Here is a 14345-nt window from a genome sequence, read left to right as displayed (position 1 = left end):
GGTTTTAAAACATAGATCTCTCATAGTTTTGAGAGGTAGGGATGCAGCTGAATGCAGCTGAATGCAGCATAGCTGAAATCTTCAGTTCTTAAATATGGGTCACTAATGAAAGACCTGCCCTGCCTCAAAACATTTTAAGCCACTGGTAAAAATGGATAAAACTAAGGCTACAACACAGCCCAAACACAGATCAACTACAGATTAGCCTGACTTATGTCCCATTCTAGCAGTCTGAAAAAAGAAGAACTGGCATATCCCTCTCTGGAGATAAAGAAAATATATTCCAATCTTTACTATTCTTTCATATAAAATGTCTGGTATATAATAAAAAATAACAAAATACATAAAAAAGAAAAAAAAAGTGGTTCATGATCAAGAGAGAAAAGAGTCAACGTAAGTAGACACAGAGTAGTCAGACAACCTGAATTATCAGAAACGGTCATTTAAAATAACTGTTAATTTTAAGAAAAGCTCATTCTCCAAGAAAGGTCCTAGGTAGCTAAATGTGTGCCTAAATTGCAGAATCTGGTAGCCATTTGCTGACTGGAGATCATATTCAAACTTTGTGTTCCTGGAAGAACCACAAACTGAACTTTGGGCCTTTGTCCAGGTGTGTTCCTGTTCAGCTGCCAAGATAAATAGTCTGAAAAGTCCTATTTCATCACGGAAACCTGAACAATGAACTATTATTTGCAGTCAAAATTAAATATCAACCAATTAGGAATGAGCATGCTTGCATCCTTCATTTGCATAACAGTCTTTAGTGGGTACCTGGTCTGGAACTTTATCTATATTAGCCAGTCCCTCTCTTTGCTCCTTTGGAACAGTTTCCTTTTGTAAGGAAGGCTGTGTCTCCCTGGTGAGGAACCTGCTTATTGAAATAAAGCTTCCATTTTTGTCTGAAATTCTTTCCTACTGAATTTTTGTTGACAAAACCATGATTAAAATGCTAATAGACCTGAGGTAGAAATTTAGGGATACAGAGAGAAGACTAAATCTCTAAAGGAAAAACATCCCTGTTAAACTGTAGAACAAATAATTTGTAATCAACTCTTGAGTCAGACAAAGGAGTCTAAGAGACAGAAAAAAAAAATATAATGATTCAATGAACAGCCCATAAATTATTTTGTAACTTTCCAGTTTCCTGTAAGTTTTCTGGAATTTGACAAAACAGAAAAAAGACCTCGATAGAAAGAAATCAGGAGCTAACATTTGATTGGACCATGACACTCTATCACAGTCACCTGACTACCTAACCTCCCAGGATCATTAATATAGGCTGAAACTTACCAGACCAGATCCCCTAAGTGGAAACATGATCTTCCTCAATTCTAGCCATGAAAGAAGACCAGTCTTTCTGTTTTGTTTTAGTACTGGGGATTGAACTCAGGGGTACTCGACCACTGGGTCCCATCCCCAGTCCTATTTTGAATTTTATTTAAAGACAGGGTCTCACTGAGTAACTTAGTGCATTGCTTTTGCTGAGGCTGGCTTTAAACTTGTGATCCTCCTGCCTCAGCTTCCTGACTGCTGGGATTACAGGTGTGTGCCACTATGCCTGGCAGACCAGTCCTTTCGAATAATATAGTCTATCTAATTATGTACCCTAATAAAAGCTTGACCTTAAGTCCTGGTTTCTTGTTTATGAAATTACTGACATTCTGCCCTGAAAATACAAACTTTGACTTTCTATAATAAACTTCCTTCTTTGCTATGAAGACCTGACTTGTCCTTAAATTCTTTTCTGTCAGGAGCTGCCACATAAGAGCAGGGTACCCTCAGGCTTGAGCAATGGGGATGTGGGACTGGCTTCTGTTGTGCACAAAAGCAGGTGGACTTCACCTACACCTAGCAGGGGAGTGAAGCTCTGGGAGTGGGTGTTACCCAATGAGAGTGGGCTGCCTTCTTGTTCTTTTTTAATACTACCCTTTATCTTTGTTGGATGGAATGCTCTATCCAATGGCTGTCTTCAATAAAAACCAGGATTCAGGACATGCTCCCTCTTTCTCGCCTACCTCCCATATTTTTCTCTTGCCCCCCTTTGTGAGAGCTTAAAGCTGAGGTGGAGGAGCTGTCCTGAAAACACCCCAAAAAAGGTATTTTCTATGTCTGTGTGATTCCTTCATGCCACCCAATTCACCCGAATGACCCTGGATATGTAGCCCACATGGGACGTGGGCTACACTATTCTGTGATGGAGCCAAAACCTGAAAGTTTCCAATAGATGTCTCCTGGGCCTCTGGAGACTTCCCTGGATCCCTACATGGTGACAGACCTAATGGAAAAAGATGGACAATACACACACACACACACACAAAGGGTAATATCAGCAGAGACATGGCACCATAAAAAAGAACTAAATAGAAATGCTAAAAATGAAATATAAGATGTCAGAATTTAAAAATTCATTAGCTGGGTTTAATGGCAAACTGGACACAACAATGGAAAAGGTCAGTGAATGTGAAGACAAGTCAGTATATCAATAAAAAATATCCAAATTAAAACATAAAGAAGGGGTGGAGAAAGAAACTGGAAGTTCAAGCTCTGTGGGCCATTATCAAATGATTTAAAATGCATGTAAAAGGAGTTCCAGAAGACAAAGAAATGTGTAAAACAAATATTTGATAATTACTAGAAACTTCTTAAAACTCATATAAGATACCAATTTGTCAACCCAAGTAGTTCAGCACATTCCAGGTAGGATAAATATAAAGGAAACTATACTTGAGCTTTTACTTTCTTCTTTTTGGGGGAGGTACCAGAGGTTGAACCCAGGTGCACTTAACCACTGAGTCACACCTCCAGCCCCTCTTTACATTTTATTTAGAGACAGGGTCTCACTAAGTTGCTTAGAACCTCACTAAGTTACTGAGCTGGCTTTGAACTTGCAATCCTCCTGTCTCAGCCTCCTGATACACTGGGATCACAAGCATGCACCACTGTGCCTAGCATACTTGAACATATTTAATCAAATAACTAAAGAGCAAAAATAAAAAGCAGATAAAGAGAAAAAAAAAAGATATTCACAGAAGAGGAAAATCACAAATGAGAGTCCATTTTTTCCTGAGAAAAATTAAAGCCAAAAAGCAGTGTATTATCAAATCTTTAAAGTGCTTAAAGAAAACAAGACAAAACAACAACAAATCCTGTCAACTTAATCGGTCAAAGAAAAAAATTACCAGAGAAATTAGAAATTACTGTGAAATGAATAAAAATGAAAACAAATAGCAAAAATTATGGGATATAGCAAAGTTAGGGCTCAGGGGAAAATTAATAGCTGTAAATACTTACATTTTTTAAAAATCTCAAATAAATAACAAAACTGTACCAAATAAGGCTCTAGAAAGAGAAAGGTAAAAGAAGGAAATGACTGAGATTGAAAGGGAGGGCTAGGGATGTAATTCAGTGAAAGAGCACCTGCCTAGTGTGTATAAGGTCCTGGATTTACCCCTAAGCAACACACACACACACACACACACACACACACACACACACGGAGAGAAGATGAATAGGAAAAAAGGTCAAGAAAAATAATAAAACAAAAAAGTTGGTTCTTTGGAAAGATAAAAAAAATGGACAAATGTTGATCTAAATTGACTAAGAAATAAAAAAAAAAAAAGCTGATGATATAACTCAGTGGTAGAGTGCTTGCCTAGCATATTAGATATGGAAAATGACAAACCCCAAAAGTAGTGAGACCTGGAAAAAGGGAAGCGAGAAGAAAAGCCATCCATTGAGAGCATTTATCCTTTCCCAATACATTCTTTCCTGGTGATAAAACAAATCCTGAGGAAGAGGTGTCCATCAGACCTGGAAAAGCGGTCTCTGGGAAGAGGCTGAAGCATTAATCCTTCTGTCAACAAATCCTTCAGATACCAACCACTGACCCCAGGCCCTCCATTAGGTCCAGTAAGATAAATCCCAGAAACTGACCACTGACCCTAGACTCCCTCCCATTTCGCCCCATAAAAGAGACCCAAAATTCCTAAGCACTAAAACTGACCCCTTTACTGATTCATAAAACAAACTCCAAATTCCTGGGTGCCCAAAGAAAATTGATATCCTCACTAGACCACCTCTCATAATAATTTATATAATCCCAGGTCCTTTCTTTGTTCAGGGGTTCATTTTCCATTAGGAAAGTGGGTCCCACCACAGCATCATTTCATCCCTATATCCTCTGCTCCTGTGTGAAACTTTGTTCTTGAATAAAGCGCGGAGCTGATTTATGAGGTTTGTGTTGCTCCTGGTCTTTTTGCGCTAACATAGCATGCATTGGGTCTTGGGAATTTGAGGCCAGCCTGGCATAGTGAGCCCATGTCAAAAAAAAGGGGGAAATGAAAGAGAATATATTATTATTATTATTACTGACATTACAGAAATAAGAAAGATTATATAAGAATTCTATGAAAAACTATACATCAACAAAGATGAAAAATTCCTGGTACTAGATGAAAAATTCCTGGAAAGAAATATACTACAAAAAATAGCTCAAGAAGAAATAGAAAATGTGAATAAATATAGCACATATGAAGACTTATCAGTAATCAAAAACCTCCTCATAAAGAAAGGTCCAGGACTAGATGGCCTCCCTGGTGAATTCTACCAAACATTTAAAGAAGGATTAATACCAATTCTTTTCAAGCTATTCCAAAAAACTGAAGAGGAGGCAAACTTCCCAATTCATTCTATGAGGCCAGCATTGCCCCAAAATCAGATAAAGACACTACAAGAAAACTAACTATGTCTGAAAAGGGATTAATATGCAACTGTAACTCAACAACAAAAGAACTAATAACCCAATTTTAAAACTGAACAGAGGACTTGAAAAGTCACACTTCTCCAAACAAATTTTTTTAAATATTTCTTTTTAGTTGTTGATGGACTATTTATTTATGTATTTATTTACATGCAGGGCTGAGAATTGAACAAAGGGCCTCACACATGCTAGGCAAGCTCTCTACCACTGAGCCACCACCTTAGCCCCCTCCAAAGAAGATTTTTTTTAAATATTTTTTTTAGTTGTAGTTGGACACAATACCTTTATTTGATTTATTTATTTTTATGTGGTACTGAGGATCGAACCCAGCATCTTGCACGTGCTAGGTGAGTGTTCTACCACTGAGCCAAAAATGCCAATAAGCACATGAAATGACAGTCCACATCATTAGTTGTTGTTAGGGAAATATGAATCAAAACCATGAGATACCATTTCATACCCCCTAGAATGACTATTATAAAAAAAAAAACAAAAACAAGCCAGGCTCGGTGGTGCATGCCTGTAATCCCAGAGACTTGGGAGGCTGAGACAGGATAGAAAGTTCAGAGCCAGCCTCAGCAACAGCAAGAGATGTGGCTCAGTGGTGGAGTGCCCTGAGTTCAATCCCTGGTAACCAAAAAAAAAAAAAAAAAAACCTGAAAAGGCTTGGTGAGGATATAGAGAAATTGGAAACTTTGTACATTACCAATGAAAAACAGTTTGATAATTCCTTGAAACATTAAACACAGAATTACCATATGACCCAGCAATTCTATTGTTAGGTATATACTCCAAAGAACTGAAAACAAGGACCAGAACAACACTTGCATGCCAATGTTCATTGTAGTTTTATTGACCACAGTCAGAGGTGAAAACCCAAGTGTTCATCAACATATGAATGGATAAACAAAAAACAGTGTGTGTGTGTGTGTGTGTGTGTGTGTGCGCACGCGCATGCGCATGCACACACATATGCACGAGTGCATGTAATGGTATATTACTCAGTCATAAAAGTAAAGAAGTTCTGACACATGCTACAACATGGTGACCCTTGAAAACATTATGTTAAATAAGACAGATTCAAAAGAACAAGCACTATGTGATTCTATTTATATGAAATACCTACAATAGGAAAATTCATAGATATAGAAAGGACAACAGAGGTTACCAGGGGTTGGGAAGAAAGGAGAATGGGGAGATATTGCTTCAAGAGTACTTTAGAGTTTTTGCTTGAAGTAATGAAAAAGTCTGAACCCCATAATGGTGAAGGTAGCACAAAAATGTGAATAATTAATGCCATTGATTTATATAATTAAATGATTAAAATGAAAAATCTTATGTTTAATATCTTTTAAAATAGGTATAGCAAAACCAGAGATCCAATGGCACAATTGGCTAGTGCACGGTACTTATAAAAAAGGTTTAGTAAAAAGTAAGTATCTTTCCTGCTCTCACTTCTCCTGCCTAGGGAAACCAATGTTACCAGTTTCCTTTATATACATTACTAGAAAAACTTTAAAGGACCAAACATACTCTGTGGGGCAGATTAAGTTCTGCAGAAACAAAATTAGAAAACCCTAGGGGCTTAGAAAATGAATTTTTTGTCATTGCTACAGATATTCACAAATATATTCTCTTTTGCAAGTTTAGACAAAGCTCAGAGATAGGGTTCAATGACTAGTTTACCCCTAGCCCTCATAACACTTTTTCCAAACTGAAATGACAAATGAGGAAGGCCTAACCAAAGAGTAAATTGACAAAGTTGTCAATCACTCTTCTATAGTCATTTTTTTTTTTTTTTTTGGTACTGGGATTGAACCTAAGGGTTACCACTAAGCTATATTCCCCCATTCCTTTTTATTTTGAGCTGGGGTTTCACTGAATTGCTTAGAGCCTTGCTAAGTTGCTATGACTGACCTGAAACTTGTGATCCTCCTGCCTCAGTTTCCTGAGTCACTGGGGTTATAGGTGTGCACCACTGCACCTGGCTCTGTAGTCATTTCTTGTAATTTTATGTTGCCTCAACATCCATTTTTTAAATACAAGTTGAATTTTCTCATACCAAGAGCAGAACTCAGCTACCTGTGCCACAGTTTCCAGTTTTATATCTTCTCCCAGTTCCTCAATGTGGTTGACACAGACATCTGCCTTAGATAACTGCCTTCTGATGACCACTTCCCTATGCAACAGCTAGATATAACCTACTTGACTGGCTGACTCCTTGAACCCACCACTATCACCCTGCATGGACTACATAGATATTCTACAATGACCACCTTTCAGTCACAGTGTGACCTCCTGGAACTTGTAACCTCCAAAAACTTGTTTTGTTTTTTGTTTTTATATGGGGGATCGAACCCAAGGGTACTTTACCACTGAGCTACAACTCTAGGCTCCCCACCTTTTTGAGACAGGTCTTACTAAATTGTTTAAGCCTCACTAAACTGTTGAGGCTGGCACAAATTTGTGGGATGCTGGGATTACAGATGCATGCCACCATGCCTGGCATGTGCTTGCCTGCTTTAAACCATTTAAAATTCCCCCTTGGGAAATGTTTGGATAAGGCCTTGTACTCACATAGGAGAATACTATGCAGCTATAAGAAAACAAATTTTCTAACTACGAATATGGAAAGTTGAACAATTTTCATAGTATACTATTAACTAAAAGAAGCAGTGGAGTTCCGAAGAGTAGAGAGAATATGCTGATATTTGCATGAGGAGGAGTGGAGAAACAGGCATACATACATACATATGTATTTGTTTCTAACTGCATAAAGTAACACCGATGCCAGTGGTTTCCAAACTTGTTCGTACTTTGGAATTACTTTAGGAACTTGAAAAAACCCTACCCTAAGAGACTAGAATTTAATAAGTATCACATTGGTTTGGGAATTATATAATATCCCCAGATGATTCCAAAGGCAGAAAAGTTTGAAAACCATTGCCATAAGAACACAAAAAATCTTAATAAAATCAGTTTTTATGTAAGTGGTGGGTGAAAATAGGGTGGCGGGGTACATATATAGAAAACAGATCTTTCATTTTATGCTTTTTAATATGATTTTGATTTTTGTCATATTAACTATTTAGAAAATTTAGGAATAAATTCTTTAATGTAAAACACTCAAATAATTGCTTCCACCATGTTTGTTTTCATGATATGGTTTTTACTCAGGGTTTAGAACTCCTAATGCCATCAACACCAAAGCAAGGGTACAAATATATCTTGGGGGAAAAAAATCATACTTTCAAATTTTCTCTATTTTGGCCAAAAGCTTACTTAAAATAAGGATTACAGTAATGCACTATGTTTAGTTATTACATTACCTGTCTTTATACACCCAACAGGAAAGTTTATCACGAGGTGTGGGTGGCTGTCCTTCAAAGTTGGTGATTTTTTTCCAAACATAGGTGCCATCTCTTGTTCGCAAATTGACAAAATAAAGCTTTTTAAAAATGAGAACATTATTAGCATATAAGACATTTAAAAATTAAATCTGTATTAAGGAGAACTGTCATCCAAAAATTAATATTATTCTTTATATTTTTAATAGATAAAAATTTTACATACTAAGAATTATAGAATGAATGAAAATCACACAGTGTTTTAGAAGGAAATTATATATAATTTATCTGTTCTTGCCCTATAGATATCAATTAAGAGTGTAGTTGATTCTGAAGCAGGAAGACATGGAAGAGAAAAGCAAGCATGCTGCATTTCCCATTTGTTTTTAAATTTTTATATAGTTATCTTCTTTTAAAATATTTGCAAACTTGGAAGATGAAATGATGTATTAATGATTATATTTTCCTGCACTCCTGAATTAAAAGAAAATATTACTCAAGATTTTTTCAAGATGGCAGAATAGAGAAGGTCTTTTTCCTGGGCTGCTCAGTGGTATGAAACTAAGAAAACAGGCAGCTTCTCAGCAAGGTTGATGAAAAGAGAAAAAAAAAAAAAAAAAAAAAAGGCAGAGGGACTCAAATGAATTCAGCAAAGTAGCAAGATATAAAATTAACATTTATAAATTCATAGACACCAATTGCATTCCTAGACACCAATGATGAATCAAAAGAAAGAGAAATTAGAAAAATTATTTCATTCACAGTGGCCTCAACAAACAAACAAACTTGGGAATCAATCTAACAAAAGAGGTAAAAGATCTCTACAATGAAAACTACAGAACACTGAAGAAAGAAATTGAAGAAGACCTTAGAAGATGGAAAGATTTCCCATGTTCTTGGATAGGCAGAATTAATATTGTCAAAATGGCCATACTAGGGCTGGGGATGTGGCTCAAGCGGTAGCACGCTCGCCTGGCATGCGTGCGACCCGGGTTCGATCCTCAGCACCACATACAAAGATGTTGTGTCCGCCGAAAAACTAAAAATAAATATTAAAATTCTCTCTCTCTCTCTCTCTCTCTCTCTCTCTCTCTCTCCCCCTCCCTCTCTCTCTAAAAAAAAAAAAAAAAAAAAAAAAAATGGCCATACTACCAAAAGTGCTATACAGGTTTAATGCAATTCCTATTAAAACCCCAATGATGTTCCTCATAAAAATAGAAAAAATAGTCATGAAATATAAGAGGCCCAGAATAGCTAAAGCAATCCTTAGCAAGAAAAAGGAATCAGGAGGCATCACAATACAAGACCTTAAAGTATACTACAGAGCTATAATAATAAAATAGCATGGTATTGGCACCAAAACAGACATGAAGACCAATGAAACAGAGTAGAAGATACCAAGACAAACCCACATAAATATAGTTATCTCATACTAGACAAAGGCACCAAAATTATACACTGGAAAAAAGATAGCCTCTTCAACAAATGTTACTGGGGAAACTGGAAATCCACATGTAGTACAATGAAATTACACCCCTATGACTCATCCTGCACAAAACTCAACTCAAAGTGAATTAAGGACCTAGGCATTAGACCAGAGACCCTATCCCTGGTCTAATATAGGCCCAACTCTCCATCATGGTTGCTTAGGAATTGACTTCCTTAATAAGACTCCTAAAGAAGAAGAAGTAAAATCAAGAATAAATAAAAGGCATGGTATCAAACTAAAAAGCTTCTTCCATGGCAAAGGAAACAATCAAGAATGTGAAGAGAGAGCCTACAGAATGGGAAAAAAATCTTTGCCACCTGTACCTCAGAAAGCATTAATTTCCAGGATACATAAAAACTCAAAAAACGTAACACCAAGGAAACAAATAACCCAATCAATAAATGGCCAAAGGAACTGAACAAACACTTCACAGAAGAAGAAATACAAATGATCAAAAAAATATGAAAAAATGTTCAACAATTCTAGCAATTAGAGAAATGCAAATGAGATTCCATCTCACTCCAGTCAGAATGGCTATTATCAAGAATACAAGCAACAATAAATGTTGGCAAGGATGTAGAGGGAAAAGGTACACTCATACATTGCTAGAGGGACTGCAAATTGTTGCAACCACTCTGGAAAGCAGTAAGGAGATTCCTCAGAAAACTTGGGATGGAACCACCATTTGACCCAGCTATCCCACACTCTTGGGTATATACCCAAAGGACTTAAAATCAGCATACTACAGGGTTACGGCCATATCAATATTTATAGCAGCTCAATTCACAATAGCTAAGCTATGGAACCAACTTAGGTGTCCTCAATAGATGCATAAGACAATGTGGTATATATACACAATGGAATATACTCAGCCATAAAGAAGAATGAAATTATTACATTAGTTAGTAAATGGACAGAACTGGAGTCTATCATGCTAAGTGAAATAAGCCAATTCCAGGTCTCAGGGTTGTGGCTCAGTGGTAGAGCGTTTGCCTAGCATGTGTGCCTAGCTGGGTTCGATCCCTGGAGCCACATAAAAATAAACAAATAAAATAACGGTATTGTGTCCATCTACAACTACAAAAATTTTTTTTAAAAAAAGAAAAGAATAAGCCAATTCCAAAAAACCAAAGGCTGAATGTTCTCTTTGATATGTGGATGCTAACATACAATAAGGGGAAGGAGAGAAAAGAATAAAAGTTCATTGGATTAGACAAAGGGGAATAAAGGGAAGGGAGGGCGACAGGAATGGGAAAGACAGTAGAATGAATTGGACATAACTTTTCTTTTTTTTTTTTTTAGTTTTAGATGGACACAATACCTTTATTTTATTTATTTTTATGTGGTGCTGAGAATCAAACCCAGTGCCTCACTCAAGCTCCACGAGTGCTCTACCACTGTGCCACACCCCAGCCCCTGGACATAACTTTTCTGTTTATATATGAATACATGACCGGGTAACTCCACATCATGTTCAACCACAAAATAGGATCCTAATTAGAATAAGTTATTCTCCACGTATGTATAATATGTCAAAATACATTCTACTGTCATGTACATCTAAAATGAACAAATAAAAAGTAAATTAAAAAAATATTACTCGATTGCTGTATCCTTTGTCATCATATCCTCCAAAAACGTACAGCTTCCCATTAATGCAAGCACCACAGCTTCCTGACATGGAGGTAGGGAGTTCTCCTTCCATTAGATGCATTCTCCTGCAGTAAAAATGACATGGAATACATTAACTTTTTCCAAAGGCAAATAAAAATTCCCCTTAAACTTCTTGAGAATCTTTTCAGTGAAAATTCCTATTGTCAATTAAAATTAAAATGTAATGGTAGTCAATACTGTAAAAACTTTAAGAAGATCCAACACAGAGATCTTTCAACCTGCTTGGAGGAAAAAAATCACAAAATATTCATACATATCACTAGAAATGGGAACTAGAGCATTGGTCTTGAGAGAAATAGTAATGGACAAAGAATGGAGACAGAAATAGAGTAGGGAAAGACAGTCACAGAGAATAAAATATTGAAAGAAAAGGAGAGAGAGACTTATAATATAAATATTGCAGTATGTCCTACGTATGGTCTCAGATCCCTGTAGTCTATGAAAACATTTATAACAGATATTAAGACTAGACACTCTGCAATTTAAATTACTTACCATAACCCACTATCAATATCATAGGTCCAAATTTCATCATTAGGCAAATATACTTCATTGTCTTCAATTGACTAAAAATACAGAATACATAAAATTATGTTTATTGATCAGATAGTAACAATTCAAAAGTTCCTCAGGATAAGAAAAACTGTAATTAAAATACAACAAAATATAATATCAGTCTCAAAGACTTTTAAATATAAGATCAAAAGGAAATATTTTCAAAGAGAAAATAGGGAAAATAAATGTTTTAAAATCCAAAAATCAAATATATGAGTCTCAAGAAAATGATTTGGGGCTGTTACACTTTCCAAAGGGATTTTGAATAAGGGAAAATACCAAAATAATAAAATTTATGCAGAAGAGCAAAGATTATAAAGCCAGGAAAAAAGGATTTAGAAAAAGGGCAATACATTTTGAGAAAAAAGAAGGAATTAAGGAAGAAATTTTTTTTCAAGATAAAATTGTAAGAGCACTGCCTCAAATATCTTAACTCATATGAACATATCTGTTGAGTGACTACTATATGCAAAGCATAGTGTTAGGTGTTTTAAATCTAGAATCTAAAGATCAAGATAAATGTAACTAGTCAAAATGATAACTCAGAATTTGAAAAAATTCTAAAGAAGCTGATAACATAAGTATTGCATCCTAATATTTATGATGAAGAGAGAAATAAGAATAGTATAACAATATCATTTAGGTTAAAAAAAAAAAAAAGAATTAGGAGCTAGGAATATAGCTCAGTGGTAGAGTGCTTGCCTAGCAGGCATATATCCCTAGATTCAATCCCCAACACCAGGTAAACAAACAAACAAACAAAAAGTCAAGTAAAATAAATCCTTGGCTGGGTGTGGTAGTGCATGTGTATAATCCCAGCTACTCAGGAGGCTGAAGCAGGAGGTTCACAAATTTGAGGTCAGTCTCAGTAACTCTGTGAGACCCTCAGCAACTTAGTAAGACCCTGTCTCAAAATAAAACATAAAAAGGACTGGGGATGTAGCTCAGTGGTAGAATGCCTCTAGGTTCAATCTCGCAATACCAAGAAAGAAACACAAAAATAAATTCCTTACATAAATTTGACATGATTTCTTAGACTGTATAAAATAACTTAAAAGTAGGTCTATTTTATTTATTATATTAATTTTTCAGTTGTAATTGGACACAATATCTTTATTGTATTTATTTTATTTTTATGTGGTGCTGAGGATCGAACCCAGGGCCTCACACATGCTAGACGAGCGATCTACTGCTGAACCACAACCCCAGCCCCCAAATTAGGTCTAATTTAAAATAGCAGTTTAAGAATTTCTAAAACTATGATGCAAAAATTATTAACATGCTCAGTAGATTCAGCTGTTTCTCATTGCTATGTTAGTTAAATTTTAAAACTACAATCTTTGACTAATAATTCTATGTTGGTCTCTGCTTCTTGCTCTCCTCATTCTCTTTCTGCCTCCCTTCTTTTTCTTTCCCTCCCCCACCCCACACAACAGAAAACCTTTTTATTAATTCCAAGGAAACTTCCATTCATGTCTAGCCAAGGAATCCATATTAAATGTATAAGTAAACAAAAAATTGTCAGAAGGTAAATTAATGATTCTAAGGTTTAATGACATCAGGCTCCAGTAGCCTCATGTGTACCTGATCACTCAAGAAATATCAGAGAAATGAATTTCTTTTCATGGTTTGACTAATTCCCTTTAATGGTTCCCTACTGCTCTTAGTATAGCCTAAGATTCTTATGATTCTGTATTACATTGGTACCTACCTCCAAATCTCAATTTGCCTTTTACTCATTATGCTTTATTTAGTCTTCTTTCAGTTCCTATGCCTTTCAGAGTTCCTTGCCGTTAATCTATGCTTTTTTCTCTCTCTCTTTTTTTTTCTGTTTGTTTAAACTTTTGGTGGTTTTAGAGATCAAATCAAGGGCTTCATGCATTCAACGCAAGCACTTTACCAATGAGCTACATTCCCAACTCCTCTCTTCTTGAAATGTTCCTTCAAAATTTGTTTAACTACTCATTATTTGGGAATCAGTTTAAATGTTACTTCTCTAATCACCCATCATAGTTTAAGAAATTAAGGTCCCTATTCAAATACTCTCATACAGTCTTGCACTTCTCCTTTGAAGTTCTTTCTTTGTGTCACACTAACCCACCACTATCAACGCCACTAAACTTCATGCTTTACAAGTGCACAGATCATGTCTATCTTGTTACTGTTAATTTCCCAGAGGCACAGATCTCACACATAAAAGGCAAAGAGAACATTTGTTGATTGAGTAAATGGGTCAGTCAATAACCAAGTCGATAACTGTTAAATTGACCTATTAACTTTAGTTTGATAATTTAGATAATTTTCACTAATTTATATGATGAAAAATACAAATGAAACACAGAATTGAACAGTCCGGAACCAGTTCCTTTATACTTTATCAGAGGCTTCACTTCTACACTATTCTTTCTTTTCTACATCATCAACAATTCTTTCTCTACTGGATCATTCCTACAAATATCCAAACATGCCTTAATATGTACTCATCTTCAAAACACAAAAACAAAAACTTTCTCTTAATTCT

General features: G+C 35.8%; 1 protein-coding gene across 2 annotated transcripts in view; it reads right to left on the bottom strand.

Moving 5' to 3' along the window:
* The window catches only part of Klhdc1 (kelch domain containing 1), a 46911-nt gene that overhangs the window by 23347 nt on the left and 9219 nt on the right, over positions 1-14345 (bottom strand). For both annotated transcript variants that reach the window (XM_027929605.3, XM_071607874.1), the window contains exons 2-4: positions 11765-11835; positions 11196-11313; positions 8089-8207 (exon numbers count right to left, since the gene is read on the bottom strand). In XM_027929605.3, coding sequence (XP_027785406.1) covers positions 8089-8207; positions 11196-11313; positions 11765-11835 — 308 coding nt within the window. The remainder of the gene's footprint in view (positions 1-8088; positions 8208-11195; positions 11314-11764; positions 11836-14345) is intronic.

This window comes from Marmota flaviventris, chromosome 2 (assembly GCF_047511675.1).
Source record: "Marmota flaviventris isolate mMarFla1 chromosome 2, mMarFla1.hap1, whole genome shotgun sequence".
Taxonomy (NCBI): domain Eukaryota; kingdom Metazoa; phylum Chordata; class Mammalia; order Rodentia; family Sciuridae; genus Marmota; species Marmota flaviventris.
Note: the sequence above shows the minus strand (reverse complement) of the source record. Positions and strands in the feature narration are given on the sequence as shown.